This window comes from Myxocyprinus asiaticus, chromosome 40 (assembly GCF_019703515.2).
Source record: "Myxocyprinus asiaticus isolate MX2 ecotype Aquarium Trade chromosome 40, UBuf_Myxa_2, whole genome shotgun sequence".
In the NCBI taxonomy this organism is placed as follows: domain Eukaryota; kingdom Metazoa; phylum Chordata; class Actinopteri; order Cypriniformes; family Catostomidae; genus Myxocyprinus; species Myxocyprinus asiaticus.
In genome coordinates this window covers 26,992,549-27,018,989 of record NC_059383.1, presented here as the reverse complement: position 1 = coordinate 27,018,989, position 26,441 = coordinate 26,992,549, and the positions used below count along the sequence as shown (strand labels likewise).

At 40.0% G+C, this 26,441-nt stretch overlaps 1 protein-coding gene across 11 annotated transcripts; it reads right to left on the bottom strand.

The window, feature by feature from the left end:
- Positions 1 to 113: 113 nt before the first annotated feature.
- LOC127430638 (mediator of RNA polymerase II transcription subunit 15-like) lies at positions 114 to 25,982 on the bottom strand. Of its 11 annotated transcripts, none has more exons than XM_051680540.1 (19): positions 25,891 to 25,982; positions 25,498 to 25,613; positions 17,064 to 17,151; positions 16,904 to 16,955; positions 16,781 to 16,804; positions 16,236 to 16,403; positions 15,850 to 16,130; positions 14,649 to 15,107; positions 14,157 to 14,231; positions 11,525 to 11,632; positions 5,163 to 5,281; positions 4,819 to 4,952; positions 2,154 to 2,288; positions 2,001 to 2,064; positions 1,847 to 1,913; positions 1,566 to 1,726; positions 1,243 to 1,409; positions 580 to 678; positions 115 to 424 (listed from the first exon to the last, which is right to left on the bottom strand). In XM_051680540.1, exons 2-19 carry the CDS (start codon positions 25,563 to 25,565, stop codon positions 288 to 290), a joined length of 2,406 nt encoding a protein of 801 aa, XP_051536500.1. In that variant the 5' UTR covers positions 25,566 to 25,613; positions 25,891 to 25,982; the 3' UTR covers positions 115 to 287. The 11 variants fall into 11 exon arrangements, with proteins under 11 accessions (XP_051536503.1, XP_051536505.1, XP_051536506.1 ...); XM_051680538.1 differs by lacking the exon at positions 25,498 to 25,613 and adding an exon at positions 17,720 to 17,835 and having other exon boundaries at positions 25,891 to 25,974; XM_051680539.1 differs by lacking the exons at positions 25,498 to 25,613; positions 25,891 to 25,982 and adding exons at positions 17,720 to 17,835; positions 18,111 to 18,186.
- Between the last annotated feature and the right edge of the window lie 459 nt (positions 25,983 to 26,441).

Genomic DNA, 26,441 nt, shown 5'->3' with positions numbered 1-26,441 from the left:
TACATATATATAGACTGTTATAATCAAAGGACTAAAGAATATTATCTGTCCATTTTCATAATGAATTCTGTGCCACTTTGTAAAACAGTTTAGAATGGATCAGCATTCAAGATGACTTTATTGATAAAGCAATGCACAAACTTTAAGGCTTAAGTGTATTGGACTAAACAAAATGGTAAATAAAAAAGACAAAGAAACACAAAAACAAATCATTCATATATTGCCATTGTGCCAAGGAGGTGCATGGATTATATTGGGCTGATGATGATGATCAGGAAACGTATCTCTTAAGCAGCTGAAAGGCAAGCCTGCCTGACGCTTTGAGCCCAGGTGTTCAGCAGAGCCGTCACTGAGTGCTTATCTGGAAGCTGAAGAAGCTTAGAGGTCATGTTCTTATGCACAGTCTGCAAGAACTGGTTGGCCTCTGAAAACACAGAGAGGACGCTAAAAATTTAGAACATGCACATTTTATAATCTATGGATTTTCAATTAAATTGGTCCTTAAGAGGGTTTACATTTTAAAATACAGCCTAAGATTACATGCTGACATATAATGGAAAAAAATAAGCTTAGACTCACCATACTGCTGGCCATCATCTTCCCAGTGGGGGCTCTGATCAGGGTAGTCTGCTGGAATGCTCAGTTGAAGAGGTGGAACACTGGGAAGATTTTTATCATCTAGATGTTGAGAATACCAAAAGTGAATAGTGGGTTTATACACACATATATAAAATGTATAATGTACATTTATAAACAAACTCTTATCTTAAAAACATACATATACAGATAGATCACAGCTGTGGAGCACTGCGCTTCGCACATTGTTCAGGAGGACATATAAGAGCTGTTGGCTCACGGGAACCCAGGTTTGAATCAGGCCTGGGTTATGTCCCAATCCCATTACCTCTTTCTTACCCCTACTGTCCTGTCTACACTCTACTTTCCTATAAATAGAGGCAAAAAGCCCCAAAATAAAATACATTTAAAAAAAAGTTTGCTCTAAATGCATGACATTAGTTTTGTAAACAAATATAAATTATGCCGAAATATGAATTTTTATACAAGACTATTTTTTTTCCTTCCTTTTATGAATAAGTTTAAATGAAAGCAGCCAACAAGTGCTTAGCATACATAGGAACTCCCTCATTACTGTTTAAAAAGCATCCGATTTCATGAAGTTGGCTGAGAGAAGTTCGCAGAGCTGCAATCTAGGCAAAGAGTTGCCACAGTTTCTGAACTCACCTAGTTTGCATATGAGATGTACAGTTCCATTGTTGCTGCAGAAGGATGGGTCCAAATTTACCAGGAATTGGGAATTAAGCCGAGCCACCTCCCCTTGAAGTATGTTGGGGATGGTCTGGCGGTTGTCATCCTCAAACTTCCGTTTAAGGGAAGGAATTGAGGGACCGCTGTAATAAGAATAATATCTCATTTTTAATATGTTAAAGTTAGATCACTGATTACCATAGAGGGAATTTATTAAGGATCCAAAATGTATTGCTTAATTCACGTTATCCATTTTCGGGGTTGAATGAGAAAAAATGTATCTTTGCAGTTGGACTTACGTGATTGGTGGTCCATGAATTGCTGTCATGGCAGGAGCAAAGGTGCGGTAAAGTGAATGGTTGAAAACCGGGGAGCGAATGTTGGCCATGACGGCATCCAGCAGCGGTTGGCACAGGTACTGCTTTTTGGTACATTGCACTGGAGGCGGCGGAGGAGTGGGCTGGAAACCAAAAAGTCAGGTGTTATTTAAGACTTTTGTTCAAATTGTACTGCACCAAAATGACAAAATATAACACAATTTTGACTCCCAAGCTTAAAGAATGCAACATTAGTAACTCACCACGGCCATGTCATTCTTCAGTTTCTCCAACGCTATTTCACACTTCTGTAGAGTCTTAAGAGGACACCTAGTGGAAAAAAGTGGTAATGCAAAATTAAAGACAAGCTGAAAATGGAGAGACCAGAGACAATATTAAACCTGCCTTTTTGCCTACCTTGTGTTTGGGTCAGTCAGAATATTAAGCAAACTCTTCATTTTGCTCAGATCCTTCTTCCTATCTGTAAAAACAAAACACAAAACATAAGTACTACGGTGAAGTTTAAGCAAGTAAATCAGCACCAAGAGGGGGAAAAAAAATCTCTAGTACCTTCATTTTTGTCAATTTTGTTAATCATCCTGCGCAGTGGCTCAATATATTTCGACAGCTGCTTTAGTTTGTCCATGTATAGCTGGTCCTCAGACTGGGAGGCTCCTGCTGGGCTCATCACAGAGCTTGGATTGCCTGTAGTCCAAAAACACTTGTGTGTTACAGATGTATTACTTCTGATACAGTTACTGCAAATTTAATTCCTTCTTTAGAATTCACTTATCTCTGCTGATCCTCAATAACTGACATTCATTAAAGGGGTCATGTTGATATTTTGACATAAGTGGTCACTGTACTATAAAAACATACTTTAAATTACAGAACTCAAAACTTTCCTACTCGCTTAAAGATTTTAATGAAATAAGTGTCCTGAGATATCTCACCGGTCTCTGCAACAGCTGTAGACTTTGTAAAGAGCAAACAAAAATGTGTCCTCAGACCGCAGACATTGATGCTTTTCACCTGTCAATAATTTTGCTCGTTTTCATAGAGTTGTATTTGAAGCAGATCATATTGTTTGTCAGTTGAGGGCACTAGTGTGCCACTGTTGAATTTGACAGCCACAGGAACAAACAATGCTGCTCTTTTGTTCGGTTTTGGTCTCAAAATTATCTTTGGAGGGCAGGGTTTTGGAATGAGGGGGTGTGGCTAATTCAACAGCTCTGTCACGTGGAAGCTTCAGAATGCTAAAATCGCTCACAGCACCTTTAATCCCCAATGCAATAAAATAATTTATTTAAATCAAGCTGCAAAAATGCCTTGTTCTCTACCTCAGCTTCTTCCCAACGTCACTAGGGGGCTCATTAATTCATGATTGCCTCTACAGCAACAACATCAATGCCTATTTTAAATCATCACATCCCTTGGCCCCGCCCACTGGTGCTCAGTTCGTAAACAGAGAGAGAGGGAGCAGGACAGACAGGCCTAGTGTGGCCTTCTAACTATTCCTAAACACAAACAGGGAAATAGACAGGACCCTTTGTGCCCATCTGGACTATTTTGAATTATTTCTGTACATAAACATGCACTAGACAGACGTCTTTGGCCATTGTCATGTATCTCGCGCCGCTTTTAAAATACGTTGTGTCAAGTTATAACTTTTAAAGCAGACCCCATTCAGTTTCATTCAGCTGCTCTGCATCTTGCTGTTTTGAGCAAAAGAAAAAAGAATCCTGGATGTGTTCTTGTGCCCATGTGTGCTATTTTTAATTGTTGGTTTATGTAAGCATGCACTAGATGGACATCTTGATTGTTCTGATGTGTTTTCAGCGATGTGCATCGCATTTTAAGAGCGGTACAAGTGCCTTGTAAAAACATGTCTGTTCTGCTCCATTTCACTGGTACTGCTGGCAAAGAGCCTGCATGCCTTCCTGTGTGTTAACAGACAAGGGAGATGCGACCTGTCGCGCCTGTGAAGACCAGTGTCTCTGCTTTGGCCTGTTGATGCACCCCAACATCAAGAAAAGAGCAAGTGAAGGTTAACAGTTCCTGATTGCGTCAGTGCAGGATTGTGTGTGTGTGTGTGTTTCACCATGGCTTGTATTACATTTGTGTGTTTAGAACATTTCAGCGTAGATTGTAAATGTTATCAGCGTGGACTGTATGTGTTTTTGACTGGTATCAGTGTGGATTGCTGGTGAACCAGTCACAACAGGATTCAAGATTTGCAAAGAAACTTATTGAAAGATGGGGCAGTTAAAATCACTACTGAACTCAACCGCAAAACTAAGTAACCAGTTTCATTCTTTAATGTTTCAAATTTCATGACTGTTTGATATTTATAGCTTATGGTGCTGCTGTGCTTGAGTGAACAGTTTAATACATTCAGATGCAATGTGTTGCGTGTGCGTAAAGTGTAAACCCTGAAATTTTGTTTTATAATGTTGTGGAGCTTTTTCATTATCTTCCGACTGAGTTTCAAATATGGCTACATTGGAGGGCCTGCACGATGCTAGCCAATCATAACAGTGGGCATTAACACTGAAGTCATTAAAGGCTAGTGTTTCAGACAGAGGGCCAGAGACAGGGTGGAAAATGATCATATATTACTAAATTATGACTGTTTTGTTAAAAAAAAAACACAAAAACAAAACAACAACAAAATATTTACTAACATAAGTTTACCTCAGGGAAAATAATACAATTATATATTACAAAAATGTCATGACCCCTTTAAAGGTAAAATATTGTTTGATGATTTGTATATTATTTCTTAAAAACGACTGTGATAGTGAAGAAGCTACTCCTAAAGAGAGTTCATTCAAAAATGAAAATTCTGTCATAATTTACTCACTCTCATGTTGTTCCAAACACGTATGACTTTCCTTTTTCCATGGAACACAAAAAGGAAATGTTAGACACAAGTCACCATTCACTTCCATTGCATGGAAAAAAATATGCAATAAAAGTGAAAGGTGGCTGAGGCTGTCAGTCTGTCTAACATCTCCTTTTCTGTTCCACAAAAGGAAATAAAGGGTTAAAACAAAAAATTAATAAACGCAGAATTCATGTTTTGGTAAACTAAAAATCCTTTAAGTATCATGATAATAAAGCTGAAAATGGCTAAGGTCATTTCTCTTTCTCCTAGCCCCCTTGTTTCCTGTCACTTTCAGTGCTCTCAAATTCAAGGGAAAAAAAATAATAATAATAAAAAGCTGCTCTGTACCTGGGGTGTTGAGAGGTCCAGGTGAGGGTACCTGTAGGGGGTAACTCTGAGGGGTGCGGGAAGAAGCGGGACTCTGAGAAGGCTGTGGAGAGGGACTGGGTTGGAAACCTCCTGGGGAAGGAGTTGGACCAGAACTACAGAAACAAAACAAAAATTTTAATTCACCTCCTGCAATTATGATAGTAAACCTTTACAGTAGAAAAACTGAACTATAGCAGATCTTATTATAGCCTACCTTTGTGTTCATATTCAGATCAGCCCATATGCATATTTATTTTGATTGTTTATAGATGTAACAAAGACATTAAATAAGGATTAACAAAGGCCTTTGCAGGTGTTTTTACCTGACAGAGTTCGGTTGAGAGGAGGGAGGCTGGGGGGATGGCTGAGGCTGTGGGGGAGGCGGCATTGACTGGGGCGTCTGCACCTGAACTGGAGAGGGTGATGACATCATTTGCTGACCCTTTGAAAAAACCAGGAGAGAGGGAAAATCTAAATAGGTTAAAAAAAACATCAGTGGAGGAGAGTTGGCACTGCACTAATGAAGCCAGTAGTCCCAAGATAAAAGAAATTCAGTCAAGATCAGTTTGTTTTGACTGTACCACACCAGTAGATGGTGCTATATAACCAGCTGATGGTTGCTTCATAGTAGCTGCCTTGTATTTAGTGGCTGCATTCAAAAGTTGAAAAATGCTGCCTTCGCAGGCTGTGACAGTTTTATGTCCAATGTTTACATCACAACACATCTACTAATGCATCTACTACTACATGCCTTCATCTGGTCAGTTTATTAAGGCAGCATCTATGTGTCCCGTTCTATTTAATTTTTTTCAACTCATGACTCTATTGAAAAAAATAAGCATTGTAGTTTCTAAATATTTGTTTGGTTGTCTAAATCTCACTTGAAATTGTTTGAGATCATTAGACATGATGTTACATTGCCTTTTACACTGTTGAGAAGAAAATTCTCTCATCACTTACTCAGCCTCATGCCATCCCAGATGTGTATGACTTTATTTCTTTTGCAGAACACAAAGATTTTAGAGGAATATCTCAGCTCTGTAGGTCCATACAATGCAAGTGAATGTTGACCAAAACTGTGAAGCTCCAAAAGCACAAAGGTAGCATAAAAGTAATCCATACCACTCTAGTGGTTTAATCAATGTCTTCTTAGGCAATCCAATCGGTTTTGGATGAGAACAGACCAAAATATAACCCATTTTAAATTTTATATCTTTCCATTGCAGTCGCTAGACACAATCGTGATTTCGAGCTCTATTACACGTGTTTGGTGCATGCACACAGCGCTAGATGGTGCTAGGAACTGTAATAAAGCTTGAAATCATGATCCCCAAGGAGACTGCTTAGATTTATAGTGAAAAAGGAGTTATAGTTTGGTCTGTTCTCACCCAAAACCATTTGATCGCTTCAGAAAACATGGATGAAACTACTGGAGTTATATGGATTACTTTTATGCTGCCTTTGTGCTTTTAGGAGCTTCAAAATTCTGGCCACCATTCACTTGCATTGTAATGACCAACAGAGCTGAGATTTTCTTAAAAATATTGTTTTCTGCTAAATAAATTAAGTCATACACATCTGGTATAGCATGAGGATGAGTAAATGATAAGAGAATTTAAATTTTTGTGTGAACTATACCTTTAAAAGTACATTTCACCCAAAAATTAAAATTCTGTCATAATTTACTTACCATTATGTCATTCCAAACCTGTCAGATTTTCTTTCTTGAACAGAACACAAAAGGAGATGCTTTAATTAACATACCGGTCCATCTTTTCAATGCAGTTGCCATTGATAGTACCCCACTTTAAGTCTTCTGATGTCATATGGTAGGTTTTAATTAGGGCCCAAGCACTGAAAGTGAGGAGGTCCTATTGTTCTTCTAAGGATTATTATTATTATTAGGGCCCAAGCACTGAAAGTGCGGCGACCCTATTGTTCTTCTATGGATTATTATTAGGGCCAAAGCACTGAAAGTGTGGAGGCCCTATTGTTGTTCTAAGGATTATTTTTAATTTTTTTTTCAAGGTTTCAGTGGCTTTTGGGGCAATTAACATGCTCAAAAACTCATGAAATTTTGCACACGTGTCAGAATTGTCGGCCATTAGGGCTTGGCAAAAGTTCATATATGGGCGTGTAGAGGGGGGGCTCTGTAGCGCCACCTCATCAAGCCAGACAACTTTCATGCTGTCATAAGCTCCACCCAACAGGAAGTCGGCCATTTGGATTGCTTGAAAAATGCATGCTCTGCAATTTGAAATACTCCTAGGGGATTCATGTTACAGGTAACAAATGTGGGCGACATCATGCCAAGACATTGACGATGTTAAATTGCGAACTGATTTTTGATATATCAACCGGTGTTGCCATGGTGACGTGATAAAGTAACGGAAAAAAAAGGGAAATAGGAAGTGTCTCATATCTTCTGCGTGCATCGTGTGATTTACATCAATATTGAACCGTATGTTTGGCCTTACGGGCTGATCACATTGATGTGGATATTGTGGGTCACGGACGTAGCACCACCAACTGGAGGAAGTGTGGCACTTTTAACACTTTGAAATATCCCTCTTATGTTTACCTGAATTGCTTAATTTTTTTAGAATAATGTCAAGACAGTGCGGATATAAAATTCTGAAGGGATTCTTGATATTTTAAATAGTATTGCCATGGCAACTCATTAAATGTCATTATTCTTTTTTATGTATATTCATATGTTTTTGAGGTACTTGGCATGCTTGAATATTCATGATATTTTTAACACACATCAGAGTTGTCGGCCATTAGGCCTGGACAAAAGTTAACACATGGGCGTGGCTGGGGAGCATCTTTTGACAAAAGTGGTGGGGTCAGTTTCTTCTACGGTAACCAAACTTGCTACATATATTGTTCTCATCATGCCGGACAACATTCAAAATTACAGTCATTAGCTCCACCCAACAGGAAGTCAGCCATTTTGGATTGAATGTGCAATTTTTGAAAATTGCACGCCCTGAACTTTTGAATACTATTCGTAGGGGATTCATGTCATCGTCACCAAATTTAGGCAATATTATGCCAAAACATTGAAGATGCTAAATCATATCTTCTGTGTGCATTGTTTGATTTAGATCAAAATGTATCTGTATGTTTGGTCTCGGGGGCTGATCGCATGGACTGTGGGTCACGGTCAGAGTGGCACCAACTGAAATGTGGCACTTACAACAGACTTTGAAATAATCCTTTTACATTTACCCAAATCGCTTCAAAATTGTTTAATGTCAGAACACCGCTGATTAAAATGTTTCGAGGGATTCCAGATATATTAGTGTAAATACTATTATTTTCTTTGTATATTCTTGCACTTGTCTTGCTTAACCCTTGTATTCTCTATGTTTTACTTTAAAAGGTATTGGGGGTCAATTTTGACTCCACACACCAACAGTGTGATTGTACCGAAATGAGGAATTTTTTTTAAACAAATATTTTATCACTCTAAAAACTCTAAATTTGTGCTGTTGTTTTTTTTGCCAGATTTACCTCAAAATTACTAAACTATACAATTATTTTGCATATAAAATAAGACATTTATGTTAATCATGTTAAATTCACTTCAGTGAACTTCTATATTACTCAAATATACATATATGTTGATTTTGCCATGTGTATCTTCTGTGTGCATTGTATGATTTTGATGAAAATTCAGCTGTATGTTTGGTAATGGGGCCGATCACATTTATGCGGCTATTATGGGTCACGGTCATAGCGCCATCAACTTGCAGCAGGAAGTATGGCACTTTTAACAGACTTTGAAATAGCCCTCTTATGTTTACATGAATTGCTTCAAAATTATTTACAATAATGTCAAGACACATTAATTGTTATTATTCCTTTTTTCCTATTCACCTTTTCACAGGCAGCAAAATTACCCATTATGCTTAGCGTGTTCTTCCAATGTGGATGCTACAGACTTCCGCTTTACTTAACGTAAATCCCTTTCTCACTAAAGGCCACGTGTGGACTTTTAATTTCGACGGCAATCCCTGAATAGATAAGTACACAATCACACACATTTACATGGTAAAGTTACTGAGCTATAGCGCTCTCTGCACACGCCCTGTGTGAAAGAGAGAGAGAATTTATGTATGATGCGCTAGATTTAATTATGTTTTTTGTTGAGCAGTTCAATATGAAAACAGCCAAATCGCTGACATTTAGGGAATCTAGAAATCCTGACTGGTCGCTTTTTAAGGTAAAAAAATAAATAAATAAAATAAATAAAAAAGAGGAAACGTCTGTGAAAAGAGGACGCATGATCATAATAGGTTCCATTTAATAATCTTCAGATTTGAGGCACGTACCTTTTGCATTATTTCTGCATTAAAAAGTGCTGCCTTCTCATGCACTCTGCCAAGAACAACTTGGTCTCTCCCTCATTCACATACACTCACAGCGCGACATGAAATAAACCTAACCTTGTAAAGATGATTAATAAAACAAAGGCTTTGTTTAAATGCTTTTCATCTTTGTTATCTTCCAAAATGACGGACAGTATATGTAATTATCTGTCAATGTTTTTTTGTTTTTTTTAAAAAGGCAAGTGACAGAGAATTTGTTTAATGCAACCTCTGATTATTACATCTGGTTCGACTCGGAATGTTTCAGCATTGGCAGCTTTTGGGGGGCTTATCGTTGTTACATAAATTTTCCAGTAGTTTTGAAGCCACCTGTAGTTTTTATAACACCCTATAACAGCGCATAATTATCCAGACCCTTAGCTGCTTGCCATCACCATTAGCATTAGTCTAGCTGATAACAACAACTAAGCGGCAATGTGGAGCATCCGAGAGGAAGACTCTCGCCGCAATGGTGCCGCCCATGGAGAGGTCAGGAAAAAGGTGGATATTTGGGTGTTTTTGAGGCACTTGGCATGCTTAAAATTTCATGGAATTTTGTACACAAATCAGAGTCATTGACCATTAGTTCTGGGCAAAAGTTCACGCATGGGCATGTAGGGGGGGCTCTGTAGCGCCCCCTTTAAAATGGGTGTTTAAGACGGACTCTGTAGCACCCCCATTTTCACCTACAGTCACCAAAATTGGTACATATATAGATCTCATCGTCATTATAGTCATTAGGTCCGCCCAACAGGAAGTCGGCCATTTTGGATTTTTTGAATATTGCAGTCTCTGAACTTTTAAATACTCCTCCTAGGGGATTCATGAGATTGTCACCACATTAAGACAAAATTATGCCAAGACATTGAAGATGCTAAATTGCAAAATTTAGATCTTTAGAATCTAAATTTTAAACAAGCAAAACAATAAATGCAGTGCATCAGCGGACATGAGAGGAAGCACATGCGAGAATTTAGAATTTTAGAAATTTAGAGATTTTGATATATCGAATGGTGTTGCCATAGCAAGGCATTAAATGGCGAAAAATGGGAAACAGGAAGTATCTCATATCTTCTGTTTGCAATGTGTGATTTAGATCAAAATTGAGATGTATGTTTAGTATTGGGGGCTAATCACATGAATTTGACTATTTTGGGTCACAGTCATAGTGCCATCACCTGGCAGCAGGAGGTGTGGCTCTTACAACAGACTTGAAAATAGTCCTCTTATATTTACCCAAATTGCTTCAAAATTGTTTAAAGTCAAATGCCAAATGCATGTGTCCACCTTGCATTGTTTTCCAAAAGCCACCGGGTGGAAATGGACCAGTTGTGCTTGGGCCCGTCATTGCTGCTTGCAGTTATATTTTTAAATTTAAGTAGTTTTTCAGTGAAAATCTTGATATCAGTTGCGTGTTCATGAGTGCATGAGAGAAGCTCATTCACAGTGGCACACATTCATACAAGAACTTGCATTACTTTTACAGCTAAACAAAGCAAGTTACCATGAAGACGGATTAGGACATTCATTTAAGCATCTTTTGTGTTGACACTATCGTGGACTAAAACTAGATTTCGCTTGAACGGCCCATCTCGCAAGCAGGGGCTGTGTGAACTACTGCTCTCATGCACTCTTAATGAACACGCACAGGGGAGCAACGGTCGGTCGAGATTTTCACTAAATAAGAAATTAATTACAATTTGTTTCTCACCAAACCTTACCATATGCCTTCAGAACATGAGTCACATTGAATAATTTGTTAGACTTCTGAATTATACTTTTTTGTTCTTTTTGAAGCTTGACGAGGTGGTCACCATAAACTGCTATTTTATGACATCACTGAGCAGAACATTTTGTTTCTAAATTTCTCCCTTTGTGTACCAAAAAAGAAAGTCATATTGGTTTAGAACAAGATAAGGGTGAGTAAATAATGATTTTAATTTTTGAAGTTGACCCACACATCTTGTCAAGTCATTGACATTGACTGGGCAATGAGGCACCTGATTTCAGAGTGCAACTAATGTGTCAATCCTAGTCTATTTAAGAGAACAACAAAACACAGTCCACTTACCTGTGCCACACACTTTTAATTCAGAGCAAATGCTACACGTCTCAAAATTTACAATGTCTAAGTGCTTCTAAGTGATTTCTGACTTAATGTTTCTCATTGTAAAACTGTCTGGGGTGGGGTAAAGGGAGGCAGATGAGTGTAAATCTGAGAGTGGATTATGGACAGCCTTCATGTGGGAGAGCACTAGTGTAAAGCCACCGACGTTGGCACCCAGGGCACTCAGCCCTGTGGTAAATACCTGTGGCATTTGCTGTCCTCCCATGGCAACTGGGTTTTGAGGAATGGCAGAGTTCGGGGTGGCGCGGGGCAACCGGGGTGGAATTTGTATCCCAGGACGGGGCATCATCTTTGAGGAGGACAGAGGGGACAACAGACATGTCACAAGCAAAACAATAAATGCAGTGCATCAGCGGACATGAGAGGAAGCACATGCGAGAATGCACACAGAAATAGATTCAACAGGTCTTGCGAGCACAGATGCACAACACATACGTTCACATTCAATTATGCAAAACAGAGCGGTCTAAAAAAAACAAAATGACGTGCTGGCACAGCAGTATAGTAAGCCTCTTCTGTCATTCCAAGAGCACTTAAAGGGATAGTTCACCCAAAAATATACTCAACCTCTTGTTGTTGTTGCACTTTCTTTCTTCCTTATTTTAGCATCATTTCTGCCTCATTCAGGTTTGGAACAACATGAGGGTGAGTGAATGATGACAGAATTTTAATTTTTGGATGAACTATCACTTGAATAACACTGCTTGTCAAGACAAAGTACGCAAAGACATAGGCCAATGGATTTCATGCTCTCTTTTCATGTACCATAACCATGCAAGGCAAGGAGAGATGCACAGGGTATTTCTGCGTCTCCAACAAGCCTTTCCACTCTCAAGTATGTCTGTGGTTTGCCATCTGCTATTGTACTAATGCATCAGAATGCCCACTTTCTGATGGGCAAGATCACGGGTGGATGCAATGCAACAATAAATTCCTCCCTTCAACATGTATTCAGGAAAACATCTAAACGCTAAAAAAAAAGAAGTATCAATAAATATGTTAGCAATTATTTGATGAGCTTTGTGAGGACTAACCTAAACAGGAACACATTTCTGTTAGGTGCACACAGAAAGGGCTTGTGGGATCAAAACAGCAAGCATGCAGTCACGCTGTTAGCTGCAAAACACGCATAATGCAAATTATATTAAAACTACCACTACTCAAACTTATACTGGCTGCTCAATTGGATTTTACAGCTCTGTGACAGAACAGAGATTTCTCTGGTTTACACCATTCCATCTCTGGGTACAGTATAAACTACTAGGGCCACACGTATGGGACAAGGTGAATGGAAGCAACATGAAGCAACATGTTATCTGTTGAATGCTCACAGATGGGAAGGTAATCGTTTAGGGAGAGATTTGGACTCTAAGGCTCTAATAGAACATCTACTCTGGGCTCATCTTTACAAAAATAAAAAAAGACTAAATATATACCTGCTGATGGAAAGTGCTGCAAAACTAGCCTTCAAAATGTATTTGTATTTTCATTTCAAAACATAAAGGTTTTATATCAATAGTTTGCTTCCTAGTACAAATTTGGACCTACAGAGCTGAAATATTCTTCTAAAAATCTTTGTTTGTGTTCTACAGAAGAAACATTACATCTGGGATGGCATGAGGGTGAGTAAATGATGAGAGTTTTCATTTTTGGGTGAACTATGCCTTTAAGTAGATGTTTAACAGATTTTAATACATTTAAGTAAACCCTGTCCATGCAAAAAAAAAAAAAAAAAAACTCATCACTACAGTCCTTGGGTTTTAGGGGTAGTTTCTAAGGCTTGTTAAGGTGTTCTGGTTGCTGAGTGATTACTTGCTGGACCAAGTCAAAAGAGTCCACCCCAAAGATATTCTCCTCCCTAGATATGGCCTTAGCAATCACTACTAATAATGTAGTTTAGCAAGCTACAGTCTAGAGGTCTTCTCGGGTCCTAAGATTTGTACCCGACCCAAATTGACCTGAATTACTGCTTACCCGAACCTGACATGCCTAAATAATGTTTTTTTAAAGAAAAACCCAACCCGAGACAGACATGATAAAACTAGACCCGAGTCTGACTCGACAGCAATTTTTTCCAAAACTGACTGGACCCGAATGTAAAAGGCAGCAACATCTGCACAGCCTGCACGCACCAGTATCCAGGAGGGTTTGGTAATTTACACATAGAAGCACGGATTGTAGAGAACAGAGAAAAAGTGAGATAATAACGTTGTCATAGAATTATTTAATATGTACTTGTTTTAAATAATATTGTTAAACGCCCGAAACTAATAATGGAAAGTTGGCATATTTAAAAAGAATTCGGGTCTTCCCGGGTCCATTCGGTAAAAGCACATTTATTTAAAATAACCTGAGACCCGAGGCTACTAATATCAGTCCCGACCCGTGTCCGAGGTTTTTGGACCCAAACTCGCGCGGGTCTGGGGTCGGACCTCAGGTTTTCGGATCCAAGTGGACACGTGAAGACCTCTACTACAGTCTCAAAGACGTTTCCACATAACTCCAACACTGGTCAAGATGTCGGTAGGTTAGAAAGTTTGTTTGAAACCCTCAGTTGTCTAGAACGAGGCCTAAAATTTGGCACACATCTAAACTATTTACAAAACAAGATGTGAAAAGAATATTGATGTATAATTCATTTGTTGTTATTTGGGCATTGTGCATTACACTACGGTCCACAACCAGGCAAGGAATCAACAGTTCTGACATCCAAAAGAAATTCACATCTTGTCAAGTGTTGATTTTGGTAGCATGCACTCACTTCACGCTCGATCGCTTTTCTCAATCCTCACCGCAGCTCGCAAGGTGCTTACCTGGCCAGGAACTGCTGAAAGCTGGGCTGCCTGATGGACCTGCTGAACTTGTTGCTGCTGCAAAACTCTCACTTGCTTGAATTCACAAACAAACACAAGCAAACATGAAGACACTGAAAGCATGTTTTCATGAGACAATGCTACAAAATAACATCTAGAAAAGAAATTGTCATTGCTAAATATTTACTTCTTACAACTTATTTTTAGGGCTGTCACTCATATATTTAAACTAAAATATTTAATCACATAATTTTTTCATGTATTGGCACTGTCAGTTTCAAGACTAGGCAGTGATTCTTCAATTCCAATCAGATTTGAAGGTTCTGATCATGTTTTTAGAAATCACACAGAACATAAAACATTATCATGTCAAAATGAATGACTGCGTTAATGTTAATAAAATCAACACATTAGTCATATTTAATTAGTTAACATGTTAAATTCCACACATTAGTTGTTATATATTTCAGTGTTCAGGTAGCAGATCTTCACCTGCATCGCCTTCAGCTGTTGTTGCTGCTGTTGGATCAGCGGGTTAATTTGTTGATGCTGTCCTTGAGTCATTTGGGCTAAAGACTGGGCCAAGACTTGCTGCTGCGAGTGAGGGGGCATCTGACCTGCCACTCCTTGAGCCTGTGCCTGGGCTAGAGCCTGAGCTTGACCTTGTGCTTGTGCCTGGGCTTGGACTTGAGCCTGAACCTGGGCTTGGAGCTGCTGTTGCTGCTGCATTTGTTGAATAGACTGGGCTTGGGCTTGGGCTTGAGCTTGGGCCTGTGCTTGAGCCTGGGCTTGTGCCTGAGCTTGAGCATGAGCCTGAGCCTGGGCCTGTTGTTGCAGTTGCTGCTGCTGCTGCTGCTGCTGCTGTTGTTGTTGTTGTTGTTGTTGTTGTTGTTGTTGCAGTTGCTGCTGGAGTTGTGCTAACTGCTGTTGCTGGATTCTGTTTTGGTGCAACTGAAGAGAAAGCCATCATAACAACGAGTGTCCAAAATAAAAGAAACAACAATTTTCTTTTCTTGAATGTTTTTCTCTCTATTTTTTTTCTTTTCGTTGGTAATTTATATTTGAGCATAGAGTGCTATCGTATGGCTTCAGAAAACTGTATGCTGTCAATGTCTAGAAAAGACCAGTGTCAACATTCTGCGTGTGGGTGAGAAACAGATCAATATTTAAGTCCTTTTTTGGTATAAATGCTATGCATGAAGAATGTGAATCACCAAAAACAAAAGAAGAAAAATGAGGAAGGGAAAGTGGACATTTCTAGTAAAAAAGGACTTAAATATTGATCTGTTTCTCACCCACATCTATCAAGTCACTTCTGTAGACATGGATTTAACCACTGAAGTCGTATGGATTACTTTTATGCTGCCTTTATGTGCGTTTTGAGCTTCTAAGTTCTGGCCACCATTCACTTGCATTGAATGGACCAACAGAGCTGAGATACTTTTCTAAATTCATACACATCTGGGATGGCATGAGGCTGAGTAAATGATGAGAGAATGTTCATTTTGGGGTGAACACTTCCTTTAATTTTTGTTTAACAGATGTAAGAAAGTCATGCAGGTTTGGAATGACATCAGTATATATAAAATAAAGTTATCAATCCACTTTGACACAACTTCTTTTATTTTGTAATGACTTATTCAGTATACAGCTGATGATTGCCTGTCCAAGTCAGTCATTCCATTATCTTTACCTGATTCTGTTGTTGCTGCTGATTCTGGGTCTGCTGCTGTTGCTGATTCTGATGCTGCAGTTGTTGATTCTGATGGTGCTGCTGTTGATTCTGATGGTGCTGCTGTTGGAGTTGCTGCTGGAGCTTCATCTGTTGGACCTGTTGGTTGAACTGCTGCTGTATGGAATTCTGCTGCATAGTTGTTTGTTGCTGAGTCTGCATGGATGGCTGCTGCTGTGTTGGGAACTGCTGAAACTGGATGGACTGCTGCTGTTGCATCATTTGCATCTGCCCAGCAGCTCCTGATGGTGTCAATATTACATTAACAATTGAGACAGAAGCTCATTTTGTCATCTTTCCTAGATCTGCATCAACTTTTAACATCAGCTAACAGCTAATGGACTTACCAGCCTGCTGGCCTCCTGCTACCCCCTGCATGGAAAGCTGACCCATCTGCATTTGCCCCATGGGTCCCATACCACCCATAGGTGCACCAGGTGGGCGCGGTCCAATGCCAATGACACCAGGACCACCTCCACCCACTCCTGTTAAATTCTGCAGGGCATTCATGGGGTCTAAAAGCAAAAATATGTTTTGATACTTAAAGGCCACATGAAATTGCTTGATGAGGGCAGATATCTTTTCTGCGTTGACGTATTTCCTATTGAAACGAGAAGTTGAAAGAAAATTCTAGAGAGTGTTTTATTGCATATCTTACACATGAGTGCAATATGCGTGCGTTAACAATATTACCCAGAAGAAAAATTCTGAAAATTGTATACGGGTTAAAATGTAATTTTGTCAACTTTAGGAATACACTACAATACAGATGGCCTTACAGCTAGCAGACATAGGACTAAAAGCTGAAAACTCAATTTTTAAATAGTCTTTAAATAGTAGATTTAAGTAGTAGTTCTACTATTTTACCATCAGTGAGTGTGGATTAAATTACCTGGACCCCCTTGTGCCTTTTTATCTGCAATGAAAAACAAAAGTTCAATGCACAGTCCCCATCAAAGCTTTGTAGTGCTAATATGATAATGTTACATGAAAACACTGAGAACAGGCTACTTACGAATGTCTCTAAAATGAATGATCAGCCTGGCAACCAAAGACAAATACTCCTCCTGTTCAAAAACAGTCATTTATACAAGAAATGGTTATCCATTGCTCTCAATGCATATAATGATCACACACACCAACAAAATACATTTGGAGTGTAAATAAACACTTACTCGGGTCTTTGCCTTTACAAACACATGGTTCTCCATGTCAGTGCTGGACTTCGTGTGAGCAGTTCCTGCTTTCCTCATAGCATCATCTCTGTGACACAAAGCAGAAGTGCAAGTCTGATCAATATTGTTATCACAACTGAGGCAGACAAGAAATGTTGGTTATTGTTTACTGACACTGTCAATCAATCACAGTAGGCTATCTTATGTATCTGAAAGATGCTGAAAACATGAGCATAATGAACTAAAATGCGAAAAGATCAAGAGTCGTCTATTTTCTTCAATGTACTTTTCATTTCAAAACATAAACAAGGTTTTATATCAATAGTTTGCTTCCCAGTACAAATTTGGCCTGTTCATTGGGGCTAACTTCAACTTAGCGAGCAGCATAGCTAAATAGCACAAGGCATAAATTATAATTTCACTAGATAAACACAATTCAGTGATTATGTTTATGAAATATCATATACCTTGGGCTACATGCATACACTTAATACCTATCACTGAACATTTCGGCACTTTTAAGGCAATCTGTTGGTAACAACAAGCCTGAGCATCTGCTAGTTAGCAGCTACGAGCTAGCATAGCTAGAGTGTTACTTCCACTGTGCGCGACCAGAATCACAGCACAAACAAATAATATTTTTGGAAAATACTTACATTTGAGCCACTACTTTCTGTCGGAAGGCTGTACTTCTCCAGTCGCTTTCAGGACCTGGGACCTCCATTGCTGATAATGCTGAATAACGTTGAACAAGCCGTTTCAGATTTCAAGTCTGTAGAGCGAAATAGCGACAGTAGGAATGACCCTAGACGTAAACACCTAGAAATGCTGCTGAACAGGGAGCGCTGCAGTTAGTCACGATCCCTGTTCTATTTGCTTTACGTCTATACTGATGATATATTTTCACTCCTGAAAAACGAATTACATTACCACATTTTGAATAATACTATTGCCACAAATATTGTCGGATTTTGAGTATAAAGGTGATTAATAAGGTACTGCTTTCTTAAAATTAATGTATTATTCAAGTTAGAAACTATACTGTACCAAATGTTAACAGGGCTCAATTAACCTTATTCAGATTAGCGCCCTGTGTAGGGGAAGTCCCTCAAAAAAGCCATTACTACTCATAAACTGTAATCATATTTGGCTACTTTTATTACTTTGACGACCCACAGGGGGCCGTATGGGTGATGGGGGTGTAGGTGAAAATTGAGGGAAACAATAATAAAAGATTACAGTTTTATTCTGAAACCATGTGATTAATAACGATTATTTTATTTTATTGACAACCATAGTTTAAAACCATAAGAAACAAAAACAAATCTGCATGTACTTTCATGCATTATGAAAAAACAACTACATTTATTTATAAGAAATATGGGTTGTACTTCATAATTCTCTTTAAAGCTGCTTTAAAAAAAAATAATAATAATGCGAAAAGTGCTATACCAACAAATCTGAATTGAACTGACAGTTTTTCTCTTTGGGTTTAAACATCTTACATTGCTATAATAGAAAAAAAGACAACCTGTCAAATGTATAAAAAAGTAGATATTTTCCATATTACATTTTAAAAATATATTTTACTTAAGTGCAATGGCACTATAAAAGCATGTCATTATTTTTTGGCAAATAACATATATTTATAGTATCATGTTAACTACTTTTCTCACACAGGGTGTTACTCACAAGGGCATCATCATATTTGGGGGTCCATGGCATCAAAAAGTTTGAAAACCCCTGCACTACACTATATTTTGTATTAAAAAGTAATTAAATTTACAGTAATTAGTTACCATACTTTGTAATTAGATTACACCCAACACACCACATTTAATTTTTGACAAGAATAAAAATTGTACTGTTGTTTAAATAGGTTTTGAACATTCAGATGACAAAACATCTCTCCAAACATTTCACAGAAGGCAAAAAACAAATTAAACTCTGATGTGATCTAGGACCTTAATACAGTGCATATTGAACATCTCAAAGCCAGCTTTTGTTCCCGTTCAGAATTAAGGTGCTACTCTGAATAAGGTTTATTTAACGTATGAGTTTGATAGTTTATGTATTGGTGCACATCATCTAATTCCTCTCTACAGAAATTAAGTCTGTGTTTTGGTGTCAGATTATTGCTTCTCCACATTCTTGACTAGTTCTTCAGTCTGTGCATGAATTTAACATGGGTACCATTTTTAATTCAGAGTCATTGCAATATTCTGAGTTTTTTTTTTTTTTTTCAGACATGTGCTTGCGTAGGCCCAGCTGAGGTGTGGTTATAAGACAACAGCCCGATGCAGAGAAGCCATGATTGTCTAAAGAAAATTATTCTTACAACTTTTTCACAGATTAGTTATGCAGAATAAATGCTGGCATCCTGCCCAAACAATATTGTATTTCATTCACTATATTATCTGTCATTCTTTTTTCATGTGGTTTGGTGGCCATAGGTCAATAATGCTGATAAGGGCAGCCCCATGTTGTCATGGGGTTGGTGTAGAGATCTGGTATTGAAACCAAAAAGTTTTAAGTTTAACCCCAAGAAGGAATGATCATGTGCCTTTAAACATTCACTGTAAAAAATAAAAAGTTGAGGGAAAAAGGCAACCATTTTTGTTTACTCAACTTCAGACAAATTAGTTTACCAACTTAACAATTCAAGTTGGATCTTAAGTTCCATGAACTTAATACAATAAGTTCAGTGAACTCAAAAATATCAATGATCATTAAGTTCAATAAACTTGATTTTTTTAAGCATAGCTGTCCATAATTTTCAATATTATTGAAAATAATACAATACACATTTTTTTAAGTAGATCTATATTTCAACATAAGATCATGTATAAGCCCCACCAAGAGACCAAAGATTTGATCTAACTTAAATGGTGGTGTAGGTTACAAGACCTTCAAGTTGAGTAAAGATACTTCATCAAAGCGAACACTAATTACACTGATGTATTAAACAAAACACAAAACATAATTAAAAATACAAAAAGGACAAAAACATCTATATCTAAATGTAAAGCCAGGGTCCCCCGTCATGGCCGCCGAACTTGCGCCATCTTCTGCCCTGGATCCTGAGTCTACTCAATGCCATGTCACAGCCCCGGATCCTGAGTCTACTCCATGCCCTTTCAAAGCCACACCTCAGCCTGCTCCATGCCCTGTCACAGGCAAGCCTCAATCTGCTCCATGCCCTGTCACAGGGCAGCCTCAGTCTGCTCCATGCCCTGTCACAGCCAAGCTTCAGTCTGCTCCATGCCATGTCACAGGCCCGCCTCTGCTCCACGGTCCAGGCCCGCATCTGCTCCACAGCCAACGAGCCAGCGCCTCTGCTCCAGGGCCAACGAGCTAGCATCTGCCACAGCCAATGAGCCAGCGCCTGCCACGGCCAACGAGCCAGAGCCTGCCACGGTCAACGAGCCAGCGCTGCAAGCCTCGTCCGTCCCAGAGCCAGCATTGCAAGCCTCAGAGGCCACGTTATGCCATGTTACCATTCCTACCTCGTCATGCCATGTTACCATGTCTGCCACGTCAAGTGGCCCTGCCTTGGTCCTCCGAGCCTCCGGCTCCACCCTGGCTCTTTGAACCTTCGGCTACTCTCCGGGTTCCCAGTTCTCTAGTTTCACCCCTCGAGCCTCTCACGGCTCCACCTTCCACTGGCTCCGCCCTGGTCTCATGATCCACGCCCTGTTTTCGCCAGGTAATGCTCCATGCCCTATCTCACCAGGCCATGCCTCAAGGACCCCGCCACCCCCCACAGCTCCCTATTGAACTCCATGTGTTTTGTTTGGGCGTCGGGAGCCACCCCTTGTGTGTGTGGGGGGGGGGGGATATGTCATGTTTAATGTGTTTTTGTTCAAGTTTTGTGTTCATGTCTTTTATTTTGGAAGTCTAGTTCCCATTCTATAGTCATGTGTTTCCTGGTCAAGTGATATCTTGTTTCCCTCCATGTTCATGTGTCTTGTTTTCACTGGTTTATTGTCTTGTTAACTCGTTATCAGTTCTAGTTTGTCATTGGTTTAAGTTTATTAGTCTTGTTATCTTGTTTATAGTTGTCTGTTCATTGGTTGTCTTGTTACCCTTGTCCATGTATTTAAACCCTCATGTTTGCCATGGTGCTTTGTCAAGTACTCCTCTCTGTTTACGGTTTTTGGATTTCACGTGTATAAATAAACTGCACTTGGTTTCTTCACATCGTCTTCATCTGCCTGTCATTGCCAGCACACGTTACAGAATACCTGACCCACACTATGGACCCAGGAGTTCAGCTCATGCTACATCAGGGGAATTGTCCCCTGGAGGAATACGTAGAAGACTTCTGCGCTTTGGCCAACCAGGCCAGGTTTAATGGGATCGCCCTCAAACGCTTCTTCTTGGCAGCCTTGAATGAGCCGGTGTTCTATCTGATGCCTGGCGGTCGGAGTACCTTCAGTCTGGCGCAATACATCGACTTCGCTCTGCGGATGAGTGGTTCTTCTTTCACTATAGGAGAGGCTGATGAGGAACTATGCACTCCTACAGTGGCCGCCGAGCCAGGGTCCCCCGTCATGGCCGCCGAGCCAGGGTCCCACATCATGGTTGCCGAGCTTGCGCCATCTTCTGCCCCGGATCCTGAGTCTACTCCATGCCATGTCACAGCCACACCTCAGCCTGCTTCATGCCCTGTCACAGCCACGCCTCAGCCTACTCCATGCCCTGTCACAGCCACACCTCAGCCTGCTCCATGCCCTGTCACAGGCAAGCTTCAGCCTGCTCCATGCCCTGTCACAGGCAAGCCTCAGCCTGCTCCATGCCCTGTCACAGGCAAGCCTCAATCTGCTCCATGCCCTGTCACAGCCAAGCTTCAGTGTGCTCCATGCCATGTCACAGGCCCGCCTCTGCTCCACGGTCCAGGCCCGCCTCTGCACCATGGCCAATGAGCCAGCGCCTGCCACGGCCAATGAGCTCGTCATGCCATATTACCATGTCTGCCATGTCAAGTGGCCCTGCCTTGGTCCTCCGAACCTCCGGCTCCACCCTGGCCCTCCGAGCCTTCAGCTACTTTCCGGGTTCCCAGTTCTCTAGTTCCGCCCCTCGAGCCTCTCATGGCTCCACCTTCCACTGGCTCCGCACTGGTCTCATGCTCCACGCCCTGTCTCGCCAGGCCACGCCCCACACCCTATCTCACCAGGCCATGCCTCAAGGACCCCGCCACCCCCCACAGCTCCTTATTGAACTCCATATGTTTTGTTTGGGCGTCGGGAGCCGCCCTTGTGGGGGGGGGGGGGTTATGTCACATTGAATGTGTTTTGTTCATGTTTTATGTTCATGTCTTTTATTTTGGTAGTTCCCGTTCTATAGTCATGTGATTCCTGGTCATGTGATATCTTGTTTCCCTCCATGTTCATGTGTCTTGTTTTCATTGGTTTATTGTCTTAACTCGTTATCAGTTCTAGTTTGTCATTGGTTTAAGTTTATTTGTCTCTTTTTTTTTTTTTTTTTTTTTTTTACCTAATTTGGAATGCTCAATTCCCAGTGCATTTTTAAGTCCTCGTGGTCGCGTAGTGATTCGTCACAATCCGGATGGTGGAGGATGAATCCCAGTTGCCTCCACGTCTGAGACCATCAACCCACGCATCTTATCATGTGGCTTGTTGAGCGCGTTGCCACGGAGACATAGCGCGTGTGGAGGCTTCACGCCATCCACCGCGGCATCCGCGCTCAACTCACCACGCGCCCCATCGAGAACGAACCACATTATAGCAACCACGAGGAGGTTACCCCATGTGACTCTACCCACCCTAGCAACCGGGCCAATTTGGTTGCTTAGGAGACCTGGCTGGAGTCACTCAGCACACCCTGGGATTCGAACTAGCGAACTCCAGGGGTGGTAGAACTTTATTAGTCTTGTTATCTTGTTTATAGTTGTCTGTTCATTGGTTGTCTTGTTACCCTTGTCCATGTATTTAAACCCTCGTGTTTGCCATGGTCCTTTGTCAGGTATTGTTAATGTAACGCTGTTCGGTTGTCAAGTCTAGTTAAGTCCATGTTTTTGTTTACGGTTTTTGGATTTCATGTGTATAAATAAACTGCACTTGGGTTCTTCACATCATCATCGTCTTCGTCTGCCTGTCATTGCCAGCACACGTTACGAGCCTGGCTTTATAGACTTACAACAGTGAAACTTAAACTTCCATTTCACAGAGGTGCTCAATGTTTCAAATAGGGGGGTGTTGGAGGGTCAGTGATCAAACTGAGTATGTCCAAAAGCCTGTATGTTCTACCTTCACCACCAAACTTGATATTGTATGTGCACACTGTTTAAACATTTAAGTTGCTCTGACTTAAATGGCATAAAAGTTGACTTGATTGATTGTATTAAGTAAACTCACTTTTTTCTAAATTAGTTCAATCAACTTTTAAAATTGAGCTTGTCTGACAAAACTGAAGTTGGATTTTTTACAGTGTTCTGACATGCTTCAGGGACCTGTTGTTGTGACTTTGAACATTTTGTACAAAAGGCCTACAAGTCAGTTGTGTGGCAAATTAAAAGTTATTATTCTTATGATCCTACACATGATAATTTGTTGCTTTAAGTGAGCAGATGTGGCCTAAAATTGGAAGGGGATCGATCAGGTCAGAATGGACTCTAATGCAACAACATCACACTGGAAAAGCTGTGCGTAAGTGGACCTACTGTAGGATAATTAGTGCTGTGCTGTTTTAAAGGTATAGGGCAGTAACACCAAACATTGTTTATGTTTACTGCACTTGGTATGAACTAAGTAGATATATAAAAAATTATTCATAACATCTCCACTATATGACATTTTACACAACTGCCTAAAACTTTTGCACAGTAGCCTACTGTACATGTCAGAGTTTTATTTAACATTGACAAAATACATATCAAAAATGCAGTTGTTAATTCAGATGGTGCTGCTGTTGGAGTTACTACTGGAGCTTCATATGTTGGAACTCCTGCTCCATGGGATTCTGCTGTATAGTTGTTGTCTGCTGAGGCTGCATGGATGCCTGCTGTTGCATCATGAACTGCTGCAGCTTCATTTGCATCTGCCCAGGAACTCCTGATGGTGTCAATATTAAATTGGGAATTAAGAAAGAAGCTAATTTCTCCATCTTTCATAGATCTGCATCACTTTAAGATCAGCTAACAGCTAATGGACTTATTTTATTTTTGAATGTTGATACCTAAAGACCCTGTGTAATTGCTTGATGAGTGCATATTTCTTTCCTGTACTGACATATTTCCTATTAAAGCAGGAAATTGGGCGGACGTTCTCTCAGAAGAGAACAACCGTGAATTTTAAATGCGTATATCTGCTTAAACATAATTTTGTCAACTTTAGGAATACACTACAATACAGATGGCCTTACAGCTAGCAGACATAGGACTAAAAGCCGAAAACTCAATTTTTAAATAGTCTTTAAATAGTAGATTTAAGTAGTAGTTCTACTATTTTACCATCAGTGAGTGTGGATTAAATTACCTGGACCCCCTTGTGCCTTTTTATCTGCAATGAAAAACAAAAGTTCAATGCACAGTCCCCATCAAAGCTTTGTAGTGCTAATATGATAATGTTACATGAAAACACTGAGAACAGGCTACTAAGAATGTCTCTAAAATGAATGATCAGCCTGGCAACCAAAGACAAATACTCCTCCTGTTCAAAAACAGTCATTTATACAAGAAATGGTTATCCATTGCTCTCAATGCATATAATGATCACACACACCAACAAAATACATTTGGAGTGTAAATAAACACTTACTCGGGTCTTTGCCTTTACAAACACATGGTTCTCCATGTCAGTGCTGGACTTCGTGTGAGCAGTTCCTGCTTTCCTCATAGCATCATCTCTGTGACACAAAGCAGAAGTGCAAGTCTGATCAATATTGTTATCACAACTGAGGCAGACAAGAAATGTTGGTTATTGTTTACTGACACTGTCAATCAATCACAGTAGGCTATCTTATGTATCTGAAAGATGCTGAAAACATGAGCATAATGAACTAAAATGCGAAAAAATCAAGAGTCGTCTATTTTCTTCAGTGTACTTTTCATTTCAAAACATAAACAAGGTTTTATATCAATAGTTTGCTTCCCAGTACAAATTTGGCCTGTTCATTGGGGCTAACTTCAACTTAGCGAGCAGCATAGCTAAATAGCACTAGGCATAAATTATAATTTCACTAGATAAACACAATTCAATGATTATGTTTATGAAATATAATATACCTTGGGCTACATGCATACACTTAAAACCTATCACTGAACATTTCGGCACTTTTAAGGCAATCTGTTGGTAACAACAAGCCTGAGCATCTGCTAGTTAGCAGCTACGAGCTAGCATAGCTAGAGTGTTACTTCCACTGTGCGCGACCAGAATCACAGCACAAACAAATAATATTTTTGGAAAATACTTACATTTGAGCCACTACTTTCTGTCGGAAGGCTGTACTTCTCCAGTCGCTTTCAGGACCTGGGACCTCCATTGCTGATAATGCTGAATAACGTTGAACAAGCCGTTTCAGATTTCAAGTCTGTAGAGCGAAATAGCGACAGTAGGAATGACCCTAGACGTAAACACCTAGAAATGCTGCTGAACAGGGAGCGCTGCAGTTAGTCACGATCCCTGTTCTATTTGCTTAACGTCTATACTGATGATATATTTTCACTCCTGAAAAACGAATTACATTACCAAATTTTGAATAATACTATTGTCACAAATATTGTCGGATTTTGAGTATAAAGGTGATTAATAAGGTATATTGCTTTCTCAAAATTAATGTATTATTCAAGTTAGAAACTATACTGTACCAAATGTTAACAGGGCTCAATTAACCTTATTCAGATTAGCGCCCTGTGTAGGGGAAGTCACTCAAAAAAGTCATTGCTACTCAAAAACTGTAATCATATTTGGCTACTTTTATTACTTTGACGACCCACAGGGGGCCGTAGGGGAGTCATTGTAATATTCTGATTTTTTTATTTATTTATTTTTTTTTTTTTTTCAGACATGTGCTTGCCTAGACCCAGCTGAGGTGTGTTTATAAGACAACAGCCTGATGCAGAGAAGCCATGATTGTCTAAAGAAAATTATTCTTAGGACTTTTTCACAAATTAGTTATGCAGAATAAATGCTGAATAAAAACAGCTACACCTCAGCCTGCTCCATACCCTGTCACAGCCAAGCTTCGGTCTGCTCCATGCCATGTCACAGGCCCGCCTCTGCTCCACGGTCCAGGCCCGCCTCTGCTCCACAGCCAACGAGCCAGCGCCTGCCACGGCCAACGAACCAGTGCCTGCCACAGCCAACGAGCCAGCGCTGCAAGCCTCGTCCGTCCCAGAGCCAGCTTTGCAAGCCTCAT